The sequence below is a fragment of the Sphaerodactylus townsendi genome, linkage group LG05, assembly GCF_021028975.2.
Source record: "Sphaerodactylus townsendi isolate TG3544 linkage group LG05, MPM_Stown_v2.3, whole genome shotgun sequence".
Lineage (NCBI taxonomy): Eukaryota > Metazoa > Chordata > Lepidosauria > Squamata > Sphaerodactylidae > Sphaerodactylus > Sphaerodactylus townsendi.
Window position 1 is genome coordinate 95,091,549 of NC_059429.1, and position 27,991 is coordinate 95,119,539.

The following is a 27,991-nucleotide window of genomic DNA, read 5'->3' on the forward strand; positions in this document are numbered from 1 at the left end:
CCAGGGCCACACAGCCCAGAAAACTTATAAAAGCCTAGTGAAATTACCTTTATTTAAAACAAATGATTGCCATGCAATACCATTTGACCATTTCACACTTTTTTCCTGTTGTATGAAAAAAACATACAGGGATGTTCTGATCTGCGTGCATGTGCACTTGGGAGATGTTTTAATCATGAATACAATTTTCACAAACATGTACATAGTAGTACATTTGTAGGGAAAAGGCATGTATGAATCAGCATACCTTCTTTGGCCCTACTTGGCAACAGTTCCAGGAGTACCAATGCTTTATCATCAGTCCCCTAGAGCAGGAAAAAATTCAGGGCCAGCCCACTTGACATGGGGTTAAATGCCACCAATGAGTGGCATAATCTCTCCCACCAGAAATTTGTAATTGCCTCTTAAGTCATGTAAAACATCTATTTTTACTCCATGGTAAGATATAAACATTGCTGTTCTCTCCTGGAGAGATGGTGTGGCTTGTGCAGCTCAATCTGAGCTTGCATAATGAGTTATTTGGAGAATGCTAATTATATATTTTTTTAAACGTATCATCTCTCCTGGAGTGTGTGGCAGACCTACTGTAAGTCACCTTCTGGTGCTGCTTGTATGTTACTAAGCAACTGCAGCCTGAACTGCCAGATGCCTGGAGAGATTATACTCATCATATGGGGATAGAATGTCATTCATTTTTTCTTACAAGTCAGCTAAAATAAGCACGGCCCACACTTTGATAAAAAGCTTTTCTTGAATGATACTCTAGGCTTTGCAGTAGTTGTACTTCGGACTTCTCAAAAGTGTAAGTCAGCAGTTATTTGAATAAAGTATGTGTTTCTGCTAGTAACAGGCATCTGGCCTAAGCACCACATCCCTCAGCTACTTTACATAAAATTATGTCTGATTTTCATCCATGCGTAGTTAAATGCAGAGAAAACAGGTCCCCCTCCCAGACTTAGGGCAGAACACCCCACCCCCCAGGATTGAAAAAGAAGGAAAAAAACCTCCAGGGAAAGTTTAAAGGGGTGTCAACACAGAAGCAAAATAGAGGAGTGTTGTCTAAGCTTCCGCAATGTCCTTCCATTAGTTTGGTGGCATTCAACTTGCTGAGCAGCATGTAGGCGGATGAAGAGGAGCCATACAGGCTGCAGCAATGCAGGTTAGGGAAGATGGCATGAGCCACTGCCACTGCCCCCAAAAAAGTGTTGGGAAGGACAACAGATGTGAAGAAGCAGACAACTCGGGGAGTGGTGGTGGTGGGAAGGACAACAGATGTGAAGAAGCAGGCAACTCGGGGAGCAGAACTTCAGGGAGAAGTACAGGCAGATAGCAGGGGATAGGGCAAGTGAAATTCCCCACATACACACACAGGTTTGCTGGGGAGAAGTGGAAGTCTGTGAAGGCAGCCGTGCTGCAAGTGGGCAGCCTAGAGACACAAAGAAGGGGAATGGGATTCCCCAAGTCTTGCAGGTCCCTACTTGTCAACATTTTTAATTCTTCACATGGCCCCACAGACTGGACCTTAAACAGCTAAGCCAGAGCTTTCCAGGTACCTGAGAAAACCCACAGGCTTTCTGAAAAATAATACAGGGACATCCTACCAAAATGATACAAGCAGCACCTAAAGCTTTAAGAAACATCCTTCTGGAACCTCAGTGGTCATGGTGTGAAGGTGCTACATAATCTCAATAATATCACCAGCCTTCAAGCCTTGTTTTCAATCAGTAGAAGGCAGAGGAAGGGGCAAGGCCTTTTCCATGGCTATTTGGGTCTGCAAGTTTCCCCCACTTTCCTCCTATCTGCCCCAGAGCACACATCAGGACCAAGCACATCAGCTGCCACCAAGTGATTCACTACCCCAGGATTCACCCATGCCCAGTGGTAACTCACTACTATTCAGTAGCAGCCAATGTACCAGAATGGTAAAAGTATTAGGAATTGGGGGGACCCAAGTTTGAATTCGCACTCTGCAGTCAGTCAGAGGGTTGTTTTCAGGATAAATGGAGATGAAAACAATAGAAGTTGCTTTGAGTTCCCCCTGTGGAGAAAGCATATAAATGAATAACAAAGTTGAAAACTAGGGGACAGCAAAGGTTGATGGGTAGGAAAGAGAGACAGAAGGGAAAGGACAGAAAATATAAAGGTTACTATAAGATAAAGAAATGGTGGGCAGAAGGGGATACAGGGAAAATAAAGTGACCCCCTCCCCTCCCCCCCAAATAGATCCTTGTAGACACCTTGTTTCTTCATATTCTAGTTCTCTCCAATGGGACTAGTTTGAACTATTTTTTGCTGCAACATAACTCAACTGTTGCAACTGGTTCTTAATTTCACATTTCTCCAGTAAGAGGCAATGGGTGGTTTCTGCTGCACTCCATGGGAGCTGCAGATTTGTCTCATTAAGATAACTTTTACTTATTAGGATAATTTACCAAGGTTTATTGAACCATATCTTCAAGCTCTGCAGTCATTTAGAAGAGTGAGGAGGATGCGTGCATGTTGGTGTAAAGCACCAGCTTCCATACCAAGCCCGTCTCGCCTCCATTGATCATTCCCAGGCTCTGCTCAGGGGAGAATTTAACCTCTGTTCTTCAAGTCATGGCTTGATTTTCCACAACTAAAAAATTAATTGGACATCATTATCACACGGAGAAAGTAGGCTATGAGTCTGATTAAAAATCCCACCCCAAAAACAGTGGTTTCGTAGCTTAGACAATGGCTTGGCTTCTTCAGTGCCATTCTATCGGCATGGCAGCATCTTCTAGAACAGCTTTTCTGTTTTGTGAAGAAGAGATAGATTTTTGCTGACTCCCCTTTCCTGCTGCAGACTTCCAATTTACACTCCAACTCTTCCCTTTGGATCAGTAGATTGAAAGGAACGTGATGCTGGGAGGCAAAGAAGGCTACAGAAAGAGGAGAGAGGAAGGGCAGTTGCTTTCCTCTAGTGCAGGGGTCTGCAACCTGTGGCTCTCCAGATGTTCATGGACTACAATTCCCATCAGCCCCTGCCAGCATGGCCAATTGGCCATGCTAGCAGGGCTGATGGGAACTGTAGTTCATGAACATCTGGAGAGCCGCAGGTTGCAGACCCCTGCTCTAGTGTGACTCCACTTGTGTGCCTTAGGATCAAGCTCAAGAACTTCCCACAGCAGAGAAGCTGATTGCCAGACCTAGCCAGTGCCCAAATCAGCACCACCCCCTTCTTTTTTACTCAATAGGTTTGATGCAGTTTTTTATATAGTTACAATCTGCACACATAAATAGCAGAAAATAATTACTTGTAAACTATCCAGCTATTAAGTCAAGGTTGGGGCACAGGCAGCACAGAGTTCTAATATGGCAAGCACAGAGTTCTAATCAGCTTGGGTTTTTTATTAGCAGTAGAATTTCAGTCTCAAAGGAAGGTGTATATGAAAGAAAGTGAAGGCTGAACCTGTGCCTGACTGGACAAAAATGTGAACATCTCTGAAATTCTATTTCCCAAAGACTTGACAGAATGGTGAGAAAACAAACATTACAAAATCATCATTCAATTACACTCACCCATCGTAGCACTTACTCTGATATTGAATCCTAGCAAATCACTTATAACACCAGAGACTGCAGACAAGATCACCACCCGTGTAATGTTGTAGATTAACGGATTCATTGTCAACCCATACAGTCTAAATGGAGTGTCTAACTCCTGCAGTAAAAGAAGATCAATTAATGTGGCAAGATTATTTCTACTCCCATATGGTGAGGGAATGGTTGTACATCCCTTACCAGCAAACCAGTACATGGGTGCAAAGTACTGCGAAAGGCTGCATTATTCTCAACCTTTTACCTTCAGGAGCTTGGTAGAGAGCTTGAGGACGTTGTTCACAAGAATGAGCTGTTCTTTCTTATCTGGCTTCTTCTCCATCTTCAAATATAAATTTACCTGGAACACAGATTGTTTTTTAAAAGCAGGTCAGTTCTGCAACTGTAGGAGCCCGGGACAAAATCTGAGTTTTGGGGGGGGGGGCATATGGGCAGCGTCCCTCCCCCATCACGACCAGACAACATTTTTTTGCACCAGATCATCTCAAAGTCACCATCACATTATAGAACATGCCCCAATACACAAATCTGAACACACCCAGGGCTCCCTAGTTTAAACAACATTGAAAGTGATGCTATTTTTTGAAGGGGGGGAATCCACCCTGAAACAGCATCACTTTTAATGTTGTTTAAACTAGAGAGCCCAGATTCTCCTTTTAAATCCACCTTAAAGAGAGACTCTGGGCTCTCTAGTTTAAACAACATTGAAAGTGATGCTGTTTCAGGGTAGATTTCCCACCCATCCACCCCAAACAGCACCATTGTCAATGTTAGTTGTGGGTTTTCTGGGCTGCGTGGCTGTGGTCTGGTAGATCTTGTTTCTAATGTTTCACCTGCATCTGTGGCTGGTATCTTCAGAGGTGTATCACAGAGAGAAGTCTGTTATACACTGTGTCCAGACTTCTCTTATAACAGACTTCTCTCTGTGATACACCTCTGAAGATGCCAGCCACAGATGCAGGTGAAACGTTAGGAACAAGATCTACCACACCACGGCCACACAGCCTGTAAAACCCACAACAACCAGTTGAATCTGGTTGTGGAAGCCTTCAACAATACTTTCAATGTTTTTTTTAACCTAGGGAGCCCAGATTCTCCCTTTAAATCCACTCCAAAGAGGGTGGATTTAAAGAGAGAACCCGGGGGAAATTTGAGGGTGCCTGTCAGGAGAGCAATGTTTAAGCTAACATTACCAAAATTGTAGGCTATCTTTAGGAGACTACCCTGATTATACCACCCAGGTTTAGTGAAGTTTGGTTCAGGAGGTCCAAAGTTATGGACCTTCAAAAGGGTAGCCCCATCCCCCCTTAGCTCCCATTGGAAACAATGGGGGATGGAGCACTCCTTTTGGGGGTCCATAACTTTGGACCCCCTGAACCAACCTTCACCAAACCTGGGTGGTATCAGCAGGAGACTATCCTTATGATACCACATAGGTTTAGTGACGTTTGATTCAGAAGGTCCAAAGTTATGGACCCTCAAAATGATAGCCCTATCTACTATTAGCTCCCATTGGAAACAATGGAGGATGGGGTCACCCCCTTTGAACCAAACTTCACCAAACTTGGCTGCTATCATGCAGGCCAAAATTGAAAAAAAACAGTAAAATATACAGAAAGCCACAAACGAATTTTGCGCCCACCACAAGGTGGAATTTTGCAATTTTTGCGCCCACCACAAGGTGGCGCCCGGGGCACTTGTCCCCGGATGTCCCCATGGTAGCTACACCTGTGCCTCCCTTAAAAGCCAGTAATCATCAGCTACAGACATTATCCAAAGCAATATAGAAGAAGAAGAGTTTTGGATTTATATCCCCCCTTTCTCTCCTGCAGGAGACTCAAAGGGGCTTACAATCTCCTTGCCCTTCCCCCCTCACAACAAACACCCTGTGAGGTGGGTGGGGCTGAGAGAGCTCCGAGAAGCTGTGACTAGCCCAAGGTCACCCAGCTGGAGTGTGTGGGAGTGCACAGGCTAATCTGAATTCCCCAGATAAGCCTCCACAGCTCAGGCGGCAGAGCGGGGAATCAAACCCGGTTCCTCCAGATTAGATACACGAGCTCTTAACCTCCTACGCCACTGCTGCTTGTGTTCTGTCAGCAACTAAAGTATTTTTCTTGGAGCCATAAACAAGACATCTGAGATTGACGCTAAAGAGTGCTTTTTAATTATATTTTAAACTATACATGGTGTTTATCTGCATGCCAAAGCATGCCTCTGGTTCTCCAATCACTAAAAGCTCAATTAGATGGAGAGAGACAAAAACAACAGCCCAAGAAAGCAGATTTACATATTGATCCTGGCTGGATGAAGAAGGGATATAGTTTTAAGGGCCTGGCCTGAACATTTTTAAAGGTTTCTGAAAATTTCTGAAAGGTTGGGTAAAGACTGTCGGGAATGTGCCCAGGCTGTTTGCTTCCTTGGGTATGGAAGGTATAAGTACAAAAGAAAAGCAGCCGGTGAGTGGTTATACTGAAGCCACACTCCCAAACGATTAGCAGATTTGCCCAGCTTCTTCTTGATATTAGATTTTACCAAATAGTCCCTGTACAGTTGCTAGTTTCTCTACAGAAAAATACCTTGATTTCTGTAAAACTGAGTGTAATGAAAACTTAGCACACATTTGTTCTAGCTGCAAATGCACGGTGAAATTGTGGCTCTGTGGGTAGAAAACCATGGCCTTTGGCTTGGAGCATCTGATTTGGAGGCACACTATCTCAAATCTAGTTAAAACACTCAAACATGCTCCATAAAATATCATGAATTATACAAGGATCTTCTAGGGCAATTACCATTAGAAAACCATATCTGAACACCTATAATAATAAATGATAATGCTGGCAAGGGTGTCTTCTGAAATGGCCAAGTTAGAAAAGGTGGTCATGGCATATAGGCATGTAAACATATTAAACATATAAACAATGCATAAAAACAAGATACCTGCTCGGTGAGCAGGATTGAAACATTACTGTATTTCTTGTTGGTTTCAGACCCAAGAAATGCAAAGCGCAGCAAAAAGAGAAGCAGGGCTGTTTCCCAGATCAGGAATTCCCAGTTGTAAGCTGCATTCAAGAATGTCTTGTGACCCTTTAAAACCTATGATAAACAGTATGACAAATCAGCAAAGATTCCCATTACTTTCTGTAGCATCTGCTACAGCACAAAAAAATCACCACATTTGGAATTTAAAGCATGAACAGTAATAATAGTTCCTTGCCCATAAAGTCCTAACTTAAGGGTGTACTGGGTGAGGCAAAAAAAAACCCTCCTGTGTGACTCTGCATTCACCCAGTTCCATATTTTAAAATGGCCTGCTCCATAAGCAAAGCAGCTATCTGTACTTACTACATCAGAGATATACAGCCCAGGTGAATGTTGCCCTGGTAGGCATAGTAGGCATGTTTAGGAGGATTATAGCCCAGTTTCAGTTATCCTGGACAATTCTTGTCAGTTCTGATTGCAGTGCCAGCATACCCATGAGTAGCCTCAGAAGTCTACTTGACCTTTCTGATATAATTCACCTCCTTGCAAGAAGTACACCAAACAGGATGTTTGGTTGATCTTGGGCAGAGTACATATATAAACTATTAAAGAATATTTACCTTGTTTTTTTTTTTATAAAACCTACTGAATTACTGGTAGACCAGCAGCTTGAAAATAAAAAGAATAGCATGGCCAGAAGAGCTGCTGAGCAGGTGGGTGGTGGGTGGGTGGGGGCAGGGAGAAGCAAGAAAACCTAAAGAGAGAGTAACAGATGGTCATTTCCTTCGCTTTCCTTGTGAAGGCAGAGGAAAAGTCTTTTGGAAATTGCACGGATCCTCTGAGGTGAAGTGAGTTTGGGAGTGGGGAAACATGTGCAACCAAGAATCTGACCCAAAGGGAAAGTATACTTACTGTGGAGCAGACCACAAGTGTATAAATAGATTATGACCGCTACTTGTAGGGCTAAATATAAGGACCTCCAAACAAGTGTAAGATATTGTAGCTTGAAGACTATCTGTTTACAAGGACTATAGCATTTTTGTTCCGATACACAGTAGCCCTCTAGTACTTTTACTTAAAAACAAAACAGAAGGCAAGACTGGAAGCTTTCTGATGGAGCAAGTTTTCCAAACAGGCAACAGTTTTCAGATGGGATCCCAACAGTTTCCCTTGTGAAAAGTGGCACAGAACAGTCCCTCACCCCAGTCTCAAGTGCTTAAACTGCCCCTATTTCAAGAAGCAAAATTATCTCTTAAAGTAAATATTACCTTTGTAAACAATTATGGGAATCTTACCTGTGCACAGCATATGAAAGCAATCGAAAGAGCCAGTAAGAAGATGGAGGATACAATGACATCAACAGAACGTTGCGGGCCTCGCCTCTGCCAAAACAAAATGCTGAATGAGAGCACAGGAAATACAGGAGTTCAGAGGAGAAAGTCACAGAGAGCAATACTGATACATACTGAAATGCCAGCAGTTTGAGAAACCATCCACAGCTTCCATCTTCTGCTTTAGGCTGAGAATCAGTGCACTTAGTCCAGGCTCACCTTTAAGTAGGAGCGAAGCGACAACCACATTTTAACGTTTTCCAGCTTCTTCAGTCTGAAATGAGGGATTTCATACTTCCTGGCTTTCCGAGCAGAGGTAATGTGGCTAAAAAGTTTGGCAAACAAAAATCGCTGCCAAAAAAATTAATATAAATTATGAAAAAACTTGTATTACCATCAAGCAACCATGCTAGATCCCTCTCTAACATCACATTTTAGAGGACCTGATACCAGGCTACCAACCAGGATTGATAATATTCACACATTACTCTAAGTTAGAAACAACATGACTACAAGATGTTAAATGTGACTTGGTAGATATCAACTGCCACCTGAATCTGCCACTTGTAGGAAGGGAAGAAACATCAGTCATTTTGTTATATTAGGTGTTATCTGGGAATACAAAAGGCTTTATGCATTCTAGTTCTAGCCTTTTTTGCAACCTCTTGGTTGTTCAGACTAACCTGTTTATACGTTCTTTCAGCAACACACATCATGAAGAAAAACATCCAGGTGAGGCACAGCCGCTCAAAGAAGATAATCATTGCAAGGAAGACAACAGGGGGGATTGGGAGGCCCCCACAAAAAATAAATAGAAGTTCTTTTAAAGAAAGCGACCATAACTGTTCCAGGGTCTTTGAGTGGAATAATCGATAGAGGAATGGAAGGAATGCCAAACCAATAGTAACAATATTTCCCAGCCACTGATAACCTGATCCTTTCTGATAGGCATTGACCTATTGATTAAGAAAGCAAAAGTAAAATTACACAGACTGTAAACAGACCACAGCTAAGTTTTAATGGTGAATGCCAATCAGGTGTCAAAGAGAAAATTCCTTCAGCTGTGCAAACTCCATTTTTAAGCAGGTTACCTGTTAACAGGACTTCATAAATATATGCAGCTAACAAGAAAACCTCATCTTTGGGGATTGTCAGTGGTGGGATCCAAAAATTTTAGTAACAGGTTCCCTCGCCAGCCCCCGCTCAGCAAAGGGGGCAGAGGCATACCTAGGCAAACCTGAGCCCTGGGCAAAACCTGAGTTGGATGCCCCCCCCATGGGCAGCCACCCCACCACGGCCCCCCCAATTTTTTTTTGCACCCGGTCATTTCTAAATCATCATCACATTATAGATAATGCCCCAACTCAAAAATCTGAACATAGCAATGGTGAAACACACAGGTTCTTTGATAGAGACTGGTGAGATAAAAGGTACGAAAGGCTGAGAATCAATGAATTGCAGTACCTGAAAGGGATTAACCCAGTTCAGGGAGTTACATTATTAGTCGCAATTGCTATATGGAACCTTCACGTTCAAAGGCAGTATGCCTCTCGGGGAGGCGAGGGCATGGAGATGGAAAGGCAGACCCAATTAGTAACCCCCTCTCGGCACACACAAATAATTTGTAACCCACTCTCGGGAACTGGTGAAAACCTGCTGGATCCCACCTCTGGGGATTGTATATTCACCTCTTCAAACACTAAAGATTTTGGACAGAAAGGATGATCTAAGCATGCAGAGAAAAATATTTTCCATACCAAAACCAAAACCCACTGAATCCTGCAAAGCTTTGATGGAACCATGTCCCTCTGCTCACCACATTTCAGCAAGAGACTACTGAAGCACAATATGGCTGGGCAGCCAAGCCAGGTATTTTTGGTTATACCTCTATTGCAGCCACAGTGTATCCCACCCATTACAGGATGCAGAGCAAATAACTTCTTTACTTTACTTCTTTCTTCCAGTGTTTGTCTCATGAACATGACTCTTACCCTGCTCATGATGATCCCGCTAATCTCCAGTACAGACAGGTCCAGTTTCTTGCATTCACTCCCCTCCCAGATGAGAGCACTCACTTTGGATGAAGCGGGACTCGTGTTCTGCAGCCAGAACAGGTGGTTCTGAGGGGAAAAAATTGACCTTGAAGCCATATTCTGTACTATATTGTGGGGAACTGCAAATTTGGTGATGTACTCTTGTATGATGTAGTTGTTTTAATACGATCCTATGACCCAAAAAAAGCCTTTGCTTTAGTTTCACTTTTAACTAGTTATGCTGAATGTTGGTTATGGCACAGTAGGTGTAGCTTCTGTTCCAGGAAAATTCTGAACTGTTGTGGTACTGAGTGCTGTGGAGTTATCCCACTGGCAGCAAGGGTAAAACGACAATGACTATGGCAATGTGCAGTGCCATACTGAAACCTGATGACAGTCTGGAAAATCTGCCTCCAGCATGAGGAAAAGTAGTTTCAGCATAGCAGCTCTGTATTATAATAGTTAATGCTCCATTAAGATTTCAGATATGAATCAATGCCAAGCAAGGCTCAAGCCTTTCTCCTTCTAGATGATTTGGGGCGCCACGATCTGCTTACAATAAAATACCATAAAACTGAAGCCTGCTGCTATGGACCAAGATCCTGAATTCATCTCGGCACACCCAGTGTTCCAGGACTACTTTTGCTTAAGTCACACGCGGTATTCTGTAGAATATGTCCAAGTTAACACACCTAAGCTTGGATCCTATGGTCCCATTCTATTGGCACAGTGGCAGCTTCTCCAACTCAATGGGATTTCTGTTTGCAAAGACTGGGCGAGCAACTTATGCAGATTCTCCCTTACTGCCACAGACACCCAGTTTGCCCTCTCTATTGTTCCTTCTGGCCCAGTAACCAAAGGAACATGATTTCAAAAAAGGCTGTAGTGAGTGGGAGTGGGAAATCACATTCCTCTAGCAGTCCACTTGTGGGGCTTAGAATCCAAGTCAACTCTTCATCTCACTTTTAACTAGACTAAACTTTCATCTGCTTGGATATGCTCATAAGGAGAACAACAAACCTAAACAAGGTTAACAATAACCAGATAAGTGGTGAAGAGTTCTGAATGTACAGAATTCCCCAGCACACTGTCTCCATGTCCGGATGGTACAGAAACCATCACAGAAGCTGCTTGACTCTGATTTTTCATGTGTGTAAATCACATCCACAAATAATAAAAGGAGAAGTTGCATGATACATACCTGCTGGAAAACATCGTCTTTCGAATCACGCTTGCCTCCTCTTGCTTCTTTTCCCTTGGCTTCTTCACTGTCACTGGTGAAGGAGGAGCGGCACTCAGGCCCATGGAGCAAGTCATCCCACAGCACATCCTCTGTTTCAGAGCCATGGCGGGTGCTTTCTGAGTCCCTACAGGATATACTGCCACTCCGAGATCCTCCACTACTAAAATGAGATTTGTTCTATAAGAAAACGTTGAGAAGACAGCTGATGTAATCCTGATTCAACTGAGATCAGTTACTTAATTTCTGTGAACCTTAATGAGGCCCTGTGGTAAACAGGTTGATAGTTGTTTAAACTGCAATGGTGTGAACAACTGAAGCTCAGTCCTACAATAGTCCTTGTGTAGCACACACGTGCTCCATGGCAACTAGAGGACCACATGGTGCAATGATGCTGACACTAAATTATACCCATGGTCTAAAAGAACAGAGATTCTTTTGATCCAATCCAATCCAAAAACCTTTATTAGGCATAAAACCATTTGATTCCTTTGATGCTAAACTTGTACTGGATCTGGTAAACTTGTATAAGGCAAGTGCCATTTCCTCTAGTGTCTCAAGGCACTCATGTCTCAGATTGCACACAGGAACTGCAATATGTTAGCACAGGTTATTTGGAACCAGAAACCAAGGAAGTATTCCTCAATCAGTTATCATTTTCTAATAGACAAAATCTATAGCTCAGTTCTCTGCAATGATCTAGAGACTGATTTTCTGCTTTAGCATCATTATCAGAACTCTAGCACACAAGAGTGAAGCTGGCATTTAATGACATGCTAATGTTGGATGGGTAAAGAAAAGGCATTGGTCTGGGACGAATTTTAATGCTGTTTTTGTGAAAAATAAAAAAAATTGGCTTTAAAAAACCGGCTTTTAAAAAAGTTCACGTTTAGCCACTACTAATCTCTCTTTGGGAGAGTTTCTTTTGTCAATGCAGTGCTTTAACAAACTGGAATGAATGGGTAGATTCCATGTTTGAAAACAGTAGAAACAGGATTCAACAGATATATACTCATTTACAAAGCTTAAAAACAAATTAATTCTCTTGCATTCCTACTGTGCTTTAAAGTGAAAAGTGTGTGATAAGAAATGCCATGTTTTCCACCAAAAACACAAAAGTGCAATATGATGTTTTCATCTGGTTTTTTTAACTGACTAGGTATACACAAGGAAAAGGTACATAACAAAAAACAGCTTTTTAAACTAACTTTCACTGACAAAGAAAACATTAATGTGCATCCTCTCCCTTCTCTACCCCAAAGTGATGCACACAACACTCCTTGTCTGTCATTAGGACCAAGAACAAAGAATATTCAGTTTAATGCAAATACGTCCTAAGGCATCTATCCAAAAGTGCAACATTAATTGAAACCATACACTAATCTAATCTCCCTAAATCTTTCATCCAATGTGGCTAATGTGTCTTTTCATGCAACACAAAGGAAACAACGACAGAAAGTGAAGTTTTGACCAGAATCAAACCCGGTATAGATGGTGAGAAGAGCAAGATCACAAAAGAACAGCCAGTACATATGTGGAAGAAAGCCCAACATTTCAAAATAAGATCCGCATGACCTCCATTATGACCTCCATAAGATCAGTATGACCTTTCATTTCCAGTTACATAATTGGAATTCTAGAAGAACTGATACCTGATGAAGTGCTGTTGTGTCTAATTCCGAGTCCGTTACACTATCAGAGTCTTCAATAGATTTAATTGTTTCCTTGACCTGCTTCAGACCACAAAAGAAAATAAGTGGGAAACTTGAAAAAGGGAGATGAATGCAAAGTAACTAATATAGATTTATACCTTATTCGAGATAAAATATTCTACTTCATTGTTCGTTTTCTTTTATACAAAGAACATTATATTTTCTAACCCTGGCCCTTTATGCACACAGTACTTACCCCAAAGTTACTTGCTCCACAGTGGGGTCTCCCCACATTTTTCAGTTTACATAAGAGGAGTTGCCCTGCTGATGCCTCTGAGCTCAACAGTCATTTTGCCTGCCCCTTGCCTCCTAGTTCAAAGGTTGTTTGCTGCCTTTTTCTTTTCCTTTTTTTCTTTTCTTTTTTATAGTGGTTTTATAACTATCTATCACTTCTATAATTTGTAAGCGTCAAAGCGCCATCTATCTGCTGGAAATATCAGCCGAGTATATGGAACTAATCCAGCTTGGGCAAGGGAAGGTGGGAAGGAGTGAAAACCCAGAGGGAGCCAAACACATACTGCTCTGCTTCTCCTTCCCTGCACAGACAGGGAAAAAGTCACACTGCCCACTTTTGGAAACAGTGGGGCTTCTCTGATCTGTGGCACCATTCATTTATTTATTTATTGCTTAAACTTTTATACCGCCCCATCCCCGAAGGGCTCTGGGCGGTGTACAACACAAAAAATAAATATAAATAAATTATTAAAACCATTAAAACAGCGATAACAATAAAAAAAAGGCGTCCGCCAACCCCACTTTTAAAATTCTCCCCGGGAAAGGGAGGTGGAGGGCGGCGAGTCACAATAGATGATAGGCCCAGATGTAAGAGCCAACTAGCGGGGGGGAGGGCACCGTTTCAGCGGCTGGGCCCTCCAAAGGCCCGGTGGAACAACTTCGTTTTACAGGCCCTGCGGAACTCGTTAAGGTCCCGCAGGGCCCGAACAGCTGGAGGAAGGGTGTTCCACCAGGCCGGGGCCAGGGCCATAAAGGCTCTGGCCCGTGTGGAGGCCAGCCGCATCATTGAGGGGCCAGGGACCACTAATAGATTGGCCTCCGCCGAACGGAGAGGCCGTGCCGGGACATATGGGGTGATGCGGTCTCGAAGATACCATGAGTTCAGGTGTGGGGGAAATTTGTACCCAACCAAGAATCTGACCTGAAGGACATGTACAGTAAATGCAAGCCAGGACACAAATCCATAAATGTCTCCTATCATCCTTTCTCTGCACACATTATTTATTCCAACTTTACTAATCTTTGAAGGCTCTTGTCTTATTTCCAACCTTTCATCAAAATGTTTTTCCACAGAATAAAACAATTCTACATGTCTATCTTCTTTTCTTGCTAGTGTCCAGTGTGGAATAAACAATAGCATTTCATGACATTAGGATATCAAGGGCTTAATGTTGAAGCCCTTCTTGGGATCACAGTTCAGTTACCTTTTTGCTGAACAGCACTGAATAGCTAAGAGATATAGGCAGCAATATATGTATTGTCCAAATAGAAGTTTATCTGATGGCGTTTTTGCAGTAGTACATGAAAGCCCAACATTTCAAAATAAGATCCGCATGACCTCCTAGTTTGTTTGGCTTTCATGTACTACTGCAAAAACGCCATCAGATAAACTTCTATTTGGACAATACATATATTGCTGCCTATACCTCTTAACTATTCAGTGCTCTTCAACAAAAAGGTAACTGAACTGTGATCCCAAGAAGGGCTTCAACATTAAGAAGCCTGAACAGGGATTATTTAATAGGTTTAAACATCACATGGAATGCAAGGTCATCCAAACAGCCAGGCAATTCTTTATGAAGAGAACCAAATCAGGACCATTCTCAGGAGATATCTTGCTTTCCATGCAGCTATCAGGAGACTAAATGAACCACCTTTCCCTCCATTCACACAAATGTATAGCAGCCCACAAATGTGTCAAACAAGCACATTTAATGCAATATAAACAAAGAACGTACAAAACCAACAGCCCAAATTATCAACTTCAAAAAATAAACATCATCAAAGATTTCATCCTCTCCCCATTTAAAAGCCCCCATAAATAGAACTGCTTTACACTGCCTTCAAAAGCTTGCCAAAGTAAATGATGTTCTAACTTCCTCTTGCAGATTATTCCAGAGGGACTGTGATTTAGCATATCTAATCAACTTGGTCATGGGCATTACAAAGAATATTTTTTTCCAAATAACTTGCCAGAATAGTCTGTTCTAATAAGCTTCGAGTAATTTTATTTTGGAAATGATCTCCTCAGAACTAGAAATACTAAATATCTAATCTTGGATACCTTGCTTTTAACTTTAACATCTGGTAAGACAATGTCACTACAAAAGTACTAGTACCTTTATCCTCTTGCCTGCACTTTAAATAACTATGGCATTGTGCAAATGTGGGGTTATTGCCTTGTCTACTCCATATCTGCATTTACCACTTTGGTTATAAGTTACTAAGCAAATGCCCTCATATTGTTTAAGAGATATCCTTGATATTAGTTCTCTGCTTTCCAATTTTCTCTGCTTTCTAATGTCAGTTCTCTGCTTTCCAATTTGTATCAGTTTTGAATATTCCCAGAAAAAAATGCAGTGTTAGTTTTAATGTTAAACTAACGTAAATCAGTCTTAATGCAAGCCAGTCTCAGATTACCACTTCAGATAGTTTCCAGATATTTCTAAATGGTCAAAACATATTAGAGAATTAATAATGCAGATGTTTAAAGTCCTGACTAGGTCATGCACAAGTTATGTTCAACTGGAAATAGAGAAACTACCGTATATACTTGCGCATAAGTCAAGGTTTTCAGCCTTTTTTTAGGCTGAAAAATGCCCCCCTTGACTTATATGCGGGTCCCACTTCCCGGTTATTCTTGTGTGGTGTTCCCCCTGTCCTGTCTTTGCTCTGTCCTGCCTTCTTCTCTGCCGCCCCTCTTTCAGTCACTTTCTGTGCTTAGTTTTCTGCTTCGCTCTCTCCTGCCGGCTGGCAGGCCCCCTCACTAACTCACCCTTTCCTCTCCCAGTAGACTCAGGCTTGGTTTCAGAGAAGCTGCCTGTCGGGCAGCCTGTCTCCATGGTTTTCTTAAAAGGGCAATGCTCCAAAGATTGCTTAAGCAACCTTTGGAGCATTGCCCTTTTAAGAAAACCATAGAGACAGGCTGCCCAACAGGCAGCTTCTCTGAAACCAAGTCTTACAGCCTGCAGGGGGAAAGGAAAAAAAGGGTGAGTTAGTGACTGCTTTCTCTGCTTCGCTGTCTTTTTCTCTGCTGCCCCCTTTCAGCCGCCTTCTGTGCCTCATTCTCCTCTGCCTTTTCCTCCACCACCTTCCATCCCATTCACCCTCCACGGCCCCTAGCTTATTCCCTCTCCCCAGACCCACTTCGCCCCTCCTTAAAAAGCCTCCCAAAGGCTTCTGGGGCGCTCCTTTCCCCCAACTGTGGCTCCTTTGCCTGCTCAGCGCCCCACCTCCCCATGGACCTTTCCCACCCTCGACTTATACGTGAGTCAGTAAGGTTTCCCAGTTCTTCAAGGCAAAATTAAATGCCTCAACTTATATGCGGGTCGACTTATACGTGAGTATATAAGGCACTTCCTTAATAAAACTATTTCTGTAATAATAATCTGTAGATTTACCTGAGAGGCTGATGGATTTGCACACGCAATGGAAGATATCCTTCTTGGATTCTCACTCATGCTGACATTAGAAGCACCTTCGACACTTCTACGCAACAAAATTCTCTGACCAATAGCATCAGCATCCTCTTCACTTGAAAGTTCATCAGAAACACCAGAGACTCTGCCAATATTCTGAAAGAACAAGTCACAATAAAGGCTAGATAGTAGCAAGTATATAGAATACTTCACATCAACATACTATTTTTGCAGTGTTTTGCTTGTATAGCTATAGAGCAATCTTCCAATCATTGGCTACAGTAGCACAATAGACTGAATAACAGTAAGCTAGAATTGCTTTGTAGAACACATAATTTCCACAATTGAATTTTTAAAAGATTATGATATGCATTATTGTTTGGGCAAAGTCTGAACACTGACATCCAGTAAAGAATAACAGCTAAATCTTACCTGTTTTTTTTCTGCACTTAAAGCTATCCCAAGATTTTTGGACCGCTGCAGACTTAGCTCAGATTTGGAAATCCTGCACCTGATACCACTGCTGTGTTCTGTTTCAGTCCATTTATCTGCTACCAATTGTCCTCTTTTTATCCTAAGGAAGGAGATTCCACACATAGAATGTCTTCCTTGTAGACACATTTTAAAATGAGAGGCAGCAGAATCATTCTGAGCATACAACAGCTGACTTTTCTTTTCTCTTTTTAAAAAAGAACTCTTTTTTCTTTTTTAAAAAAACTCACATAGAGCCAAGTTCCAAATCCTAAGAGAAGGCAATGAAAATTATTACGAACCGGAGAAAAATTCCCATTACTGTTTTAAAATCTACTAAAATACTGGCAATTAAGAGATGAACACTTATAACATCTCCTTCACTTAAGACTTGTTCTTAGAGGTTCAAGGAATAACGTTTGTCCAATTCCTCCTACAAACTCTTGATCCTTAATCCCCAATAAAATATATAAAGACAGCAGCACATCTGCCCTCTTCAGAAGCTATCTATAAAAAAGATATATTATTTCCATAAAATCACATTACACCTTAAAAAGATGAATTATTTCCATTGCATAATATTGGACAGAAAAAGATAAATCCAGCAGAAGTAGAACAAAGATTGAATGGACCATCTCTCTGCAAACCCTCTCCACAAATACTCCCAACTTACTAGAGCCCCTAAAGCAGTGATGGCGAACCTTTTCGAGACCAAGTGCCCAAACTGCAACCCAAAACACACTTATTTATCGCAAAGTGCCAACATGGCAATTTAACCTGAATGCCGAGGTTTTAGTTTAGAAAAAACGGTTGGCTCAGAGGCGTGCGTTACTCGGGAGTGAGCTTGGTGAAGCAACCATGCAACACTTCGAATGGGTGAATCACGACCTTAGGAGGGTTTACTCAGAAGCAAGCCCCATTGCTAGCAACCGAGCTTACTTCCAGGTAAAGGATCGTGCCCAGGCTAGCCTAGATGTGTGTTTGTGGCGGGGGGGGTGGATTTTCCGCCTCCCCCATGATGAACTCTGTGCACGTGTGCCCACAGAAAGGGCTCTGAGTGCCACCTCTGGCACCCGTGCCATAGGTTCGCCACCGCTGCCCTAAAGTGTTCATTCACCATAACAAAGACCACATGGCTCATTCCGCACATGCAGAATAATGCACTTTCAAACTGCTTTCAGTGTTCTTTGAAGCTGTGCGGGATGGCAAAATCCACTTGCAAACAGTTGTGAAAGTGGTTTGAAAATGCATTATTTTGCGTGTGCGGAAGGGGCCCATGACTGCTAGAATGAAGTAGTTTCATACAATATGGCAATCCACATCTGAGCCGCAATTAGCATTTCAGTTATAATTCCTCAAAAAATCACCATCAACAAACATACCCCTCCCTGCTCCTCCTGCGCAAGACTGTGTCAAAGAGGCTGTTAACCCTGGATCCCAACTCTGAAAGCTCTTCTTCTCTGCTGATATTGTCAATAGAAGTACTGGCACTGATATCTCTGCTTCCATCACCTCCTGCAAATTTGCGCATTTTTCTACATTAAAAGAAGTTACATTTTAGCCATATGTCTCATATGGTACATTTGAGTACATTATGGTACATAAAAGAAGTTACATTTTAGCCATATGGTAAATAAAATGCCCCTCTCTCCAAAATAGTTACAGAGATGGTGATGGTGAATAAAGCCACATCCATGAAATCTGCAGTATGCGTGTAGGTCATCCACTGTGACCACAATGTGATTATTAGCAGAACAGAATATGATCCATGATTACTAGAATGTGAGCCCAAACTTCTGTACTGCCGAATCTAGTAGTTCGAAGTGGGGTTTTTTGCCCCTGTGCTTCTGAGAAATGCTATCAAAGAGGCCTGATTTCTTTTAATTCCAAAAACTAAAGGGCCTGCATGGTGCCCCCTAGTGCCCATAAACTGAACAAAGTATATTTTTGGTCCATAGGCATCATACCCTGGCATCTATGTTGCCAATCATCTCTTCCCATCCATCACTTTTGGCTCCATTAAATTATGAGCTACTATAAAGCAGGATATTCTAGAGCCCCTGCAATGCTTCTGTAATGGGCAGTGGGGGGTGGGGGGGCATGGTCACTAAAAGATCAGAGTTTTCATCAGAGCAATAAATACCTTCTTCTAGAATTCACGTCACTATCTTTGCCTAAACTTTTCCAAAGTGACCAAAAGATAAAGAATAGAAGCAAATTTCCGAGGTCAATTCTGGCAGAAGTCTTAGTCAATATGGAAGAAGAATTAGCGACAGGAAACAATTCATATTACATGATACATATACAATTCATAGATTTATTTAGAAACTACTAAATGTGACTGAAGACACAAGGAAAATCTTCCCGGCTCCCTGCCCGCACTTATAAACTGATTTTTCTCACCTCCTCTTCTTGCTTGCACTGCTTCCATTTGTTCCTGAGGGTTTAGACAGCTGAGTAGATACTATTTGACAGTGTACAGTTCCCATCAGTAGCATTAGGCACAAAGGGCCAATAATTTCACTTGCATTCACAATAGGCATCATGCAGTACAACACAACTGCTACAACTGAAAAGACAGTACATCAGACATCGCTATCAGGCAACCTTTTGTTTTAGTAGTGTGAAAGACAACAGCTGTTTGTTTTGAGCAGTAATCGTGCATGGGTAAGAAATGAGAGGGAATTACTATAAATGCCTGCTGATTTCACAAGGGATTGAGGTCTGTACATGAAAGCAACTTAGCCTTGGTTTTTCCCCTTCTGGATTTGCTGGGGAGAAAGACATAAGGGGGGAGGGGCAGTTGTCATAAGCGCCATCACTGGAAAACCAGGTTATCAACTTTTTCTTTCATGTAATCTTCCTTACCTGAAACCAGGAAAGTGAAGAGAAAATGAGAGACAAACAAGCCAAAATGTTGCTGTTGCCAAATAGCCACAACAATTTCTGTCTCAATCCAAATTCCTTGTGAAGCAGCAGCTCAGAATAATTCATCGTAAAAGTAGAACCACAGGATTCACAAAAGGGTTTCACCAAAGTGCTCACAAAGCAATCACTGGTGCCTCTATGATCTGATGACCACAGTATCTCTTCTCCCAACTTTACTCTAGAGTGAACATGTGAATGCATCTCAAAGTGTGAATGTTTAAGGTTCCTATACCAATGATGACATTCAGAAAGAGCAAGGGTAGCGTGAATACAATGAAACGTTATTTTCATTCCCCTCCTGCCACCTAGTTCTTGCAAATTCCATACCATACATCAGTCCAAAGCATAAATGCTATTTTGTTCTTCCAGCAGCACTGTGTTTTCTGAGTAGTAGGGTGAAGAAGCACATTATTAATGCAAATGTTCAATATACAAATGTTCATTATTATAGTTTGGAAAGCCCTCTAAAATACTTCAATATGCTTATGTGACAGCAAAAGGACAAAAAGCAAAGAAACTTTTCAACAGCACTGCTTGAAAAATGCCTACTTTAGAAGCCATCTTCCCCCTGGATTTTGAACAATGAACAAAAGTAACCTATGAAGACAAAATGTAATGATCTAGGTACATTACTTAATAAGCATCTTTCTTGGAAAGAGCACAATGATGCACTGAGATTAATAACTTCTTAAACTTCCATACAGCTCAAAAACTTCTCACATAAAGCTCATGAAGGCCCACACTTTACATAGAACCAAAGGATCTTATCATAAATTTCCACAAAGTGATAAAAAATAGTAGTTTAAGAATTATTTTTCCAGGCATGTCATCTGCAATGTTACAAGAAAAATAGGGCTTCCATTTTCAAATACCTAACCTACTATTTAACAGTAAGACAACTTCCTGACAACAAGCTTCATTAAAAATAAATTGAATGGTCAGCAAGTTTCATTGTTAATATGTAACGCTTTATTTTTATGTTACAAAGCGTTGATGGAATTTCTGAATGAAGTTGAACCAAGAACAAAAAATAAGCTAACCAAAAACAGAATATTTGGAAATATTACACCTACCGTACTTAGAAAAAGCCTCTACAATGCTGCAGTTTGAAACTCTGTTTACTGGGAAAGTAAATTGTCTAAAGATCTATATGATTGATACTGAGATTAATGTTGGCAGTGCTGAAGACAAACTTTCCCCAAAAACATATGCATCAGTGTTTACTGTACTGGGTGTTAGCCTAGTACAGTCTTCTCTGAGAAGTAATGGGTCTCCAAGGTCCCAGGCAAGGGTGTCTCTCAGCCCTGCTGCCTAGTAGCCTTTAAATGGCAAATGCTGGCGGCTGAACACAGGATTTTCTGCACATGAAGCATTTCCTTTAATACCAAGCTAGGGTCCCTTCCCATATCTTATCTTTGAGATCACATATATATACCGCCCAGAGCCCTCAGGGGATGGGGCGGTATACAAATGTAATTATAAATAAATAAATAAATATAATATGACAATCTTACTGGACAGCAGGATGAAGTTTTCAGTCGTTAATCTCTAGTACTGCCAATTATTCTTTGCAATTTCTGTTTTGCTTCATATTTCTGTGTAGTCTAATTTTGATTCAAATTCTGTTTATAAGCTGCTAAGACATCAGTATTCAGTACACTGAGGCTGAATATTGATGTAAAATTTTCAAGGGAATTTTTTTCCTAGCTCAAGGGTCTCCAGTCTTTGAGCCTGTAGGCACCACTGGAATTCTAACAGTGGTAGATGCAGCCACAAAATGGTTACAACAAAACAGCTGCCACAGAAGACAGAGCCTGTCACAAAACGGGTGCCACAGCTTACCTTCAGTCACAAAATCAAGTTGTCAGTGGACACCCCAATGCCCCTGGGCACCACACAGGGGACCTCTGTCATAGCTGTTGAAATGGTTCTGAGTTCCCAGGGTAACCACAGAAATTAAATAAAGGACATGAGTGCCTCACTTCTGGAGAAATTAGCTATTCACTTTGTTGTGAGAACAAAAGCTTTGGTCTTTGGTTTGGCGGCCTGACTGTCTCACCCTCTCAGAGCTCATGAGCTGTGAAGGGTTGAAATAGAAAGATCTCACTCAATGCAACTGGACTGAGTGTACAAGGAGCCAAAAGTATTTATAAAGCTGCTGCTGAGATCAATGCAGGATGTTCTTGCCTATGTAAGTGGTTATGGTAAGGAAGATGATTGCTTAGTCCAAATAGAAGCACCCACTCTATAAACAGAATTGATTGATAGATCCAAGTGTTGTTACAAGTCCTGTAAGATTAATATTGTTGTGACCCTTATTCAACCCATAAATTCATGTCCAGCTCAGTTATTGTCTGTGTATGCAGTTAGGCTAGATTCATAATCTGTAGCACTGGTTCATGCATGCCTGTTTTTATGGCCTAGAGAAAATAAGACAATTATGTAAGTAATGCCCTGTCAAATTGGCTTTAGTTTTCCTCTAGTCAAAAGATAAGATCCCCTTTAGGTGACACAGAGGAAAATGAAAGAAAATGAAACACGTAAAAATTGGAAATGATATTGGAAGAGACAAATGAAGGTAATAGGGAGAAAACAATGAGAGATGACTAGAAAGAAAAGTTGGGGGAAGAGACAAGAAGCCAAACATGTTAGTTTTCACCAGCTATTTGTCACAGAAGATGAGCTAGAGGCACACCTCTCTCCAAAATAACTTCATTTTCCATGCATAAGGGAACAGGTGAACTGCAAAGTGATTAGCTGGTTTATATAGCAATTGATTTCTGATTTCTACTTTACAGCAGAAGACATTCTCACATTGCTTATAATTTGAGTTGGATCTATTGTCTGCTCCTGCACAGCCGGGGTTGGACCTGATGGCCCTTGTGGTCTCTTCCAACTCTATGATTCTATCCTGCTCTTCTGCCAGCAAAAAAGAAGAGTCCTCCCTCCCACCCACCCACCCCCCAAAAGCAGTACCAAGGCTGATAGGACCTCATTGCCAAAAGCCATGTATGATGGCAAGTGTAATAAGGGGAACTAGGGAAGACTGAGTGGAACAGCCGGTAGAACAAAATGATGGTTACTGAGAATCAAATAATTTGGGCAACCCTGAAATACCTGCCACATTTTTCTCTTCAAGGGATCCAATGAAAAATCTCTTTTCCCCACTCACCTTGTAACAAGTAGAGAACTAGAAGCCATATAAAAATATACAGGGATGTGACCTGTATCCACCAGTGGCTAAAAAATGGGAAGAACACAACCCGCACAATCCCTTTCCTTGTAAGAGATGTCCAAGGAATTTCAGGTTTAGTTTTGGCAAATGTAGACCCTAGAAAACATGCATGACAGAAACAGCCAGTTAAAGTTGAAAAAAGAGGAACTATATCTCCGTTTACTACTTCCCTTTCAAACCAAGACTCCATCTAAAGTGCAACCTTGGTCAGAATCTGGAAAAACTTTTTCCACCACAGAGGTCTAATTCTCATACAGACAATAAGGTGGCAAAACTTTTCCTGGACTTCATCACTTCAGGCTGTAGGGAGAAGTTCATGTGACTGAACGTTCCCCATTTTAAAAAAGCTATGTATTTTGTTCAGAAAAACTAGTATGCAATGGTCAAAATTAAATTAAAATGCTTCAATCTTAGCATTACATTTTATATTGAATGAAGAGCCATTCACTCATGTGAACCCCCACTTGCAGACTAAACTAAAAGAGCCCATATACAGATCTGCCACTAAGCTAAAGTCAAATTAACTGGACTGTCATTGTTCTAATAGCACTTACCTCGGATCAAGTCAACATCTATTAGGTCAAGCTGTATGTGACCTTTCCTTTTGGGTCTGTTTTTGAAGCCCTACGGGGTGAACCAGAAAGAATGGGTGGTTTCTGTGAAAGTAATAGGCTATCCACTTGCATGCTGATTGCTCTATTCTGACTAACAAACACACTGTCCTAAAGTCACTCCTTCACATCCTAGGGATATATGTATTTCATGTATCTGTGGGCATAACTGTAGCACTGAGGCTGAGTACTGTCACCAGTATTTCTGAGCTGCTTCCACTATTTTTTCTTTATTAACAAAATGTATTAAATTCTTTACTAACAACATTTATTTCAACATGACATTTTGTGAGTCACCACTCAATATTTCAGATATGTCTACAGACAGGTTACAGAGGAGTGAGAAGTTACAGCAGATAGTTAATTCCTTATGGATCATTCAAATGAATCTACTTTGTGTAGATGCAAGGTAGACATCATCCCACCAATATATTAAATACGGTACTCCCTTTTCAACTGCTACTTTACAAATTCCAAATAAATGACAAGAAAAATTAGCTGCAGGCATATCTCCAGCACAACTTTCTTGGAACAAGACAGTTTTCTTCCAGGCAGGGTCCAGAGTTCTTTTTTTATTAGGAAGATGTATAATCTACAAATAATATGTGATACAACTGAAAGAGGGATAATACTATAACAACAAAATTTACATGAAAAAACTTCAGTCAAGAAAATTTCCTTTGTCAGTATCTTCAGTTGCCACATTTCACAAATACCCCATTAAAAAGGAAATTAATAGGAAGGTAACACCATTTGAGGAGATAATAATAAATTGCCCAGCCCATCTATGTAAAACTATATCTATTTTATATAGAACACTGAGGACATATTCTTAGTGTATGACCCCCAGTTATAAATGAAAAAAATTGGCTTTCCTGTTAAAAGTATGCTCTCATAACCCACTCTTTTCCTCTGGTCTCATTAATATAAAGGAAGTTTCTTTTAAAAACTTAATGTGATATTTGACCCCTGAAACATATACTCATAAAGGAAAATCAACTCTGTGTTGAAGAAAATGTTGGGTAACTGGTACCTTCCATCATAACTTCTATCATAAACCAAAATTCAGTGGTTTTGGAACCTAATCAAGTATATTTAAAAGAAACTCATAACATTCTAGTGATTCTGGCTTTGAAAGCCTTCAACAATCCACAAAGCCATTCTATTAGGACATGTAGGTGATAAATGGATTCTGCCTATTACACAACAAGTTTGAAACTTACTATTGGTTGCTGCCAAATTAAAAACAGCTCCAAAATGGAAAAAGAAAAACCTTCCTACTGTTTTTTCCTAGTACACCAAGATCCAGGAAATTATAAAATATCGTCCCCATTGAGAGGTAAAATTCCACCTACACTTGCAAATTTACAAAGAAATTGCTTCCTCTCCTGTCTACTGAAACCAAAAATAATTTATGTAGAACACCAGCAGCAGCAACACTATATTCAGTCTATATACTTTAAAATTACACTAATTACACAGTAACAATGTACTGATTGTTTCAACACAAAATTGCTTTTTTTCTTGCCTTTCTTATTTGTTTGGGTTTTTTTCCTGCCTGTAATTTTTAGGCCCTTTTGTTAAATGTAACTTGTGAGGGACCTAAATATAAAGAAAAATAAAAATGTTTTTTAATTATCTGCAGAAAACATTTTACCTTCATCTCAGCCTGTTCTGTAGACTTTTCCCATATCTGTTGGTCATAAGCTCCAATCTGAAAAAGAGTTGCTTTTATCAAAAAAAGAAAACAAGAAAAAAATCTTGAAAGCCAATCTACTGTTCATGTCCTCCTTCCCTCTAACAAATCAGTGAATTAACAATACAAAATTACATGGCACTGACCAAATTACTTCCATAGATTCCGCTCTGTTAACTATAAAATTTAAGACCATTTGAAAGGAAAAGTTTGTTTAGCTTACTAAAACTAGGATCCTACTATAATTTTTGTATCATTTAATGTCTCATGTTAAGACTTATTTTTTAACTTCAGTTTTGTTTGTAGATTTCTGGTTTGATTCTACAACCCTAATTCTATTGTATTGTTTACTGAATACCCCATCCTGTCAATTGTATTGACTCATTATGTATTCTGCCTTGAGTCCAAGTGAAAAAGGGAAACTAAATGACGTAACTAAATAATAAATAAATGTTCCAATACTGTGCTACTTTAGGGGAAAAATAATCTCAAGATCATAATTTTAAATTTGTTTTTAAAGATGGCATAAAGACTCAGAGAGAATTTGATATCATTCATGAAAAAGAATACTTATGTATTTTGCTTAATTACACAGTGCCAGCAGCATTACAAATAATTGACACACTTTATAACTGGGATATATGTGTTGCACTTTAGTCTTACAGCAAGAAAGACTGAAGCATAGAAACCACCTACAATAATTCAGCATCAGGAAGACTGAAAAATCCTGGGCTGCCTCTACATGTAGATTATTTTCTGTGCAGCTCTTGGAGTATATAGACCAAGGCCCCTAGCTCTTTTCACTGCAGATTTATAATGGGAAACCTGCAGTCTTCGATTTTCCCTTTGCAAATATGCACCAAAAAGAGCTAGGAGCTTGGTTTAATGAAAGTTGGAAACTGTAAGATCATGGCAATAGATCTGATACTATAGCAATCTTGATACTACAGCAATCTTGTAATTCCTTGTTTTCGAAGCCTTCTGGGGAGGAGGAGAACGGTGGCCGCACAGATGAGGCAAGTAAAGTGTCACCAATGTAGGTGGGACCAGCCAAAACAAACTCCTTTCTATTAAACACAGCATCCAAAGGTTCTTTGATCTTTCCACAAGATCATACCAAACCAGGTTTGTAAAGATTACAGAAAAGCAGAGGGCACAGAAAGACACAGAGGATGCCATCCTGTGAATTATCTGAAAACAGCAGTACTTTAAGGCAGCCAAGGCAGAGCAAAACATCTGTAAAAATTGCCCTCATATGCACTACAATGTTCTGAACCCTTTTTAGGAAAATACCCTTTAATTAATACAACAGAAAAAGAAACAGCGCACTGTTACTATCAAAAACAAGACGTGCAACTAACCTTTTTTTGGTACCAAGCAATACCATCTTCACCATTTGAGGCCATCGGGCAGCCCCCAACAACCAAAATTCTGTGCATCAAAAATATAGAAGAAAGCTCATTCTCCTGTCAATCCTTAAATATTAAGCACACAGCAAGGTGTAAGTATTCATTGGCAATACACTCAATGCCAGGCAGGAATAGTATTGGTGGCACTTAGAATTTGTCAGTATCATTTCTGTGGTATAGCTAATGTGGAGTGGGCCAGGGGAACAGAAGAGTTGTGCTGTTACATAAAACATTTCAATTATTATTTTTATTCATGACTGTTGAGCAGGGCTTTGTGAACTGTAAGGGAAAGAAGTGGGGCACAGAGTAATTTTCCAATGCTTTTTTTGGGCATTCCCCAGCCAAGTTTTTGAGCATCAGCAACAAGACTGAAAATTACTGGACTGCTTCTGTATGTAGATTATTTTCTGTGTAGCTCTTGGAGGCAACCGTTTTCTGTCGCACCCCAATTACACCCAAGTCTTGTGAAACTTGTGGCATAACTTTTTCAGACAAACTGGAAGGACCTCATAAACCAGCATGGTGTAGTGGTTAAGAGCAGGTGGACTCTAATTTGAAGAACAGGGTTTGATTCCCCACTCTTCCACATGAGCAGCGGACTCTTATCTGATGAACTGGGTTTGTTTCCCCACTCCTGCATTCCTGCTGGGTGACCTTGGGCTAATCGCAGTTCTCTCAGAACTCTCTCAGCCCCACCTACCTCACAAGGTTCTGTTGCGGGGAGGGGAGGGGGAGGGAAGGAGTTTGCAAACCACTTTGAGACTCCTTACAGGAAAGAAAGGAAAAATCTTCTTCATTTCTTCCTCATCCACAGTTATCCCTCCGCAATCCTCCTCTTCCATTCACGATGAGCTCCACCTAATACCCTCCTTTTCCACATTTCTACTCGCTTCTCTGGCAAACCCCCCCCCCCCCCCGCAACTATCTCTCACTCACTCACCCCTCATGTTACTCCTGTCAGCTCTTCCAAGCCTCTCCCACTCGCGCTGCTTCCCTTTCCTCAGTTCGTACAATTTAGCCCTCCTGACCATTCATGCCCCAAATACCCCGAGGCCCATCCCCTGACCTCGGCCGCTCTCAGCGTCTTAGTGTTACCATAGTAACCGGGGAA

At 41.0% G+C, this 27,991-nt stretch overlaps 1 protein-coding gene across 6 annotated transcripts; it reads right to left on the reverse strand.

Moving 5' to 3' along the window:
* Positions 1-27,983, reverse strand: PHTF1 (putative homeodomain transcription factor 1). Of its 6 annotated transcripts, XR_007244666.1 has the most exons (20): positions 27,821-27,983; positions 26,833-26,946; positions 25,433-25,489; positions 23,719-23,788; positions 23,102-23,260; positions 19,405-19,570; positions 18,384-18,536; positions 16,963-17,104; positions 16,513-16,686; positions 12,818-12,898; positions 11,127-11,345; positions 9,884-10,012; positions 8,576-8,848; positions 8,112-8,243; positions 7,857-7,943; positions 6,520-6,675; positions 3,827-3,922; positions 3,560-3,685; positions 2,433-2,617; positions 1-2,038 (listed from the first exon to the last, which is right to left on the reverse strand). XR_007244666.1 is itself a non-coding variant. In XM_048498569.1 (19 exons), exons 2-19 carry the CDS (start codon positions 26,875-26,877, stop codon positions 2,597-2,599), a joined length of 2,286 nt encoding a protein of 761 aa, XP_048354526.1. In that variant the 5' UTR covers positions 26,878-26,902; positions 27,821-27,983; the 3' UTR covers positions 1-2,596. The 6 variants fall into 6 exon arrangements, 5 of the variants coding, with proteins under 5 accessions (XP_048354526.1, XP_048354528.1, XP_048354524.1 ...); XM_048498569.1 differs by having other exon boundaries at positions 1-2,617; positions 26,833-26,902; XM_048498571.1 differs by having other exon boundaries at positions 1-2,617; positions 25,433-25,503; positions 26,833-26,902.
* Positions 27,984-27,991: the final 8 nt, after the last annotated feature.

What these genes read in the sequence shown, in the direction of transcription:
- PHTF1 (XM_048498566.1), bottom strand. Translation starts at nt 26,910, where the DNA reads ATGCACAGAATTTTGGTTGTTGGGGGCTGCCCGATGGCCTCAAATGGT. An exon ending in ACACAACAGCACTTCATCAG is followed by an intron (nt 11,346 to 12,817) that starts GTATCAGTTCTT and finishes GTTTTCTTATAG; the next exon opens with AACAAATCTCATTTTAGTAG. An exon ending in AAGACGATGTTTTCCAGCAG is followed by an intron (nt 10,013 to 11,126) that starts GTATGTATCATG and finishes TTTTCCCCTCAG; the next exon opens with AACCACCTGTTCTGGCTGCA.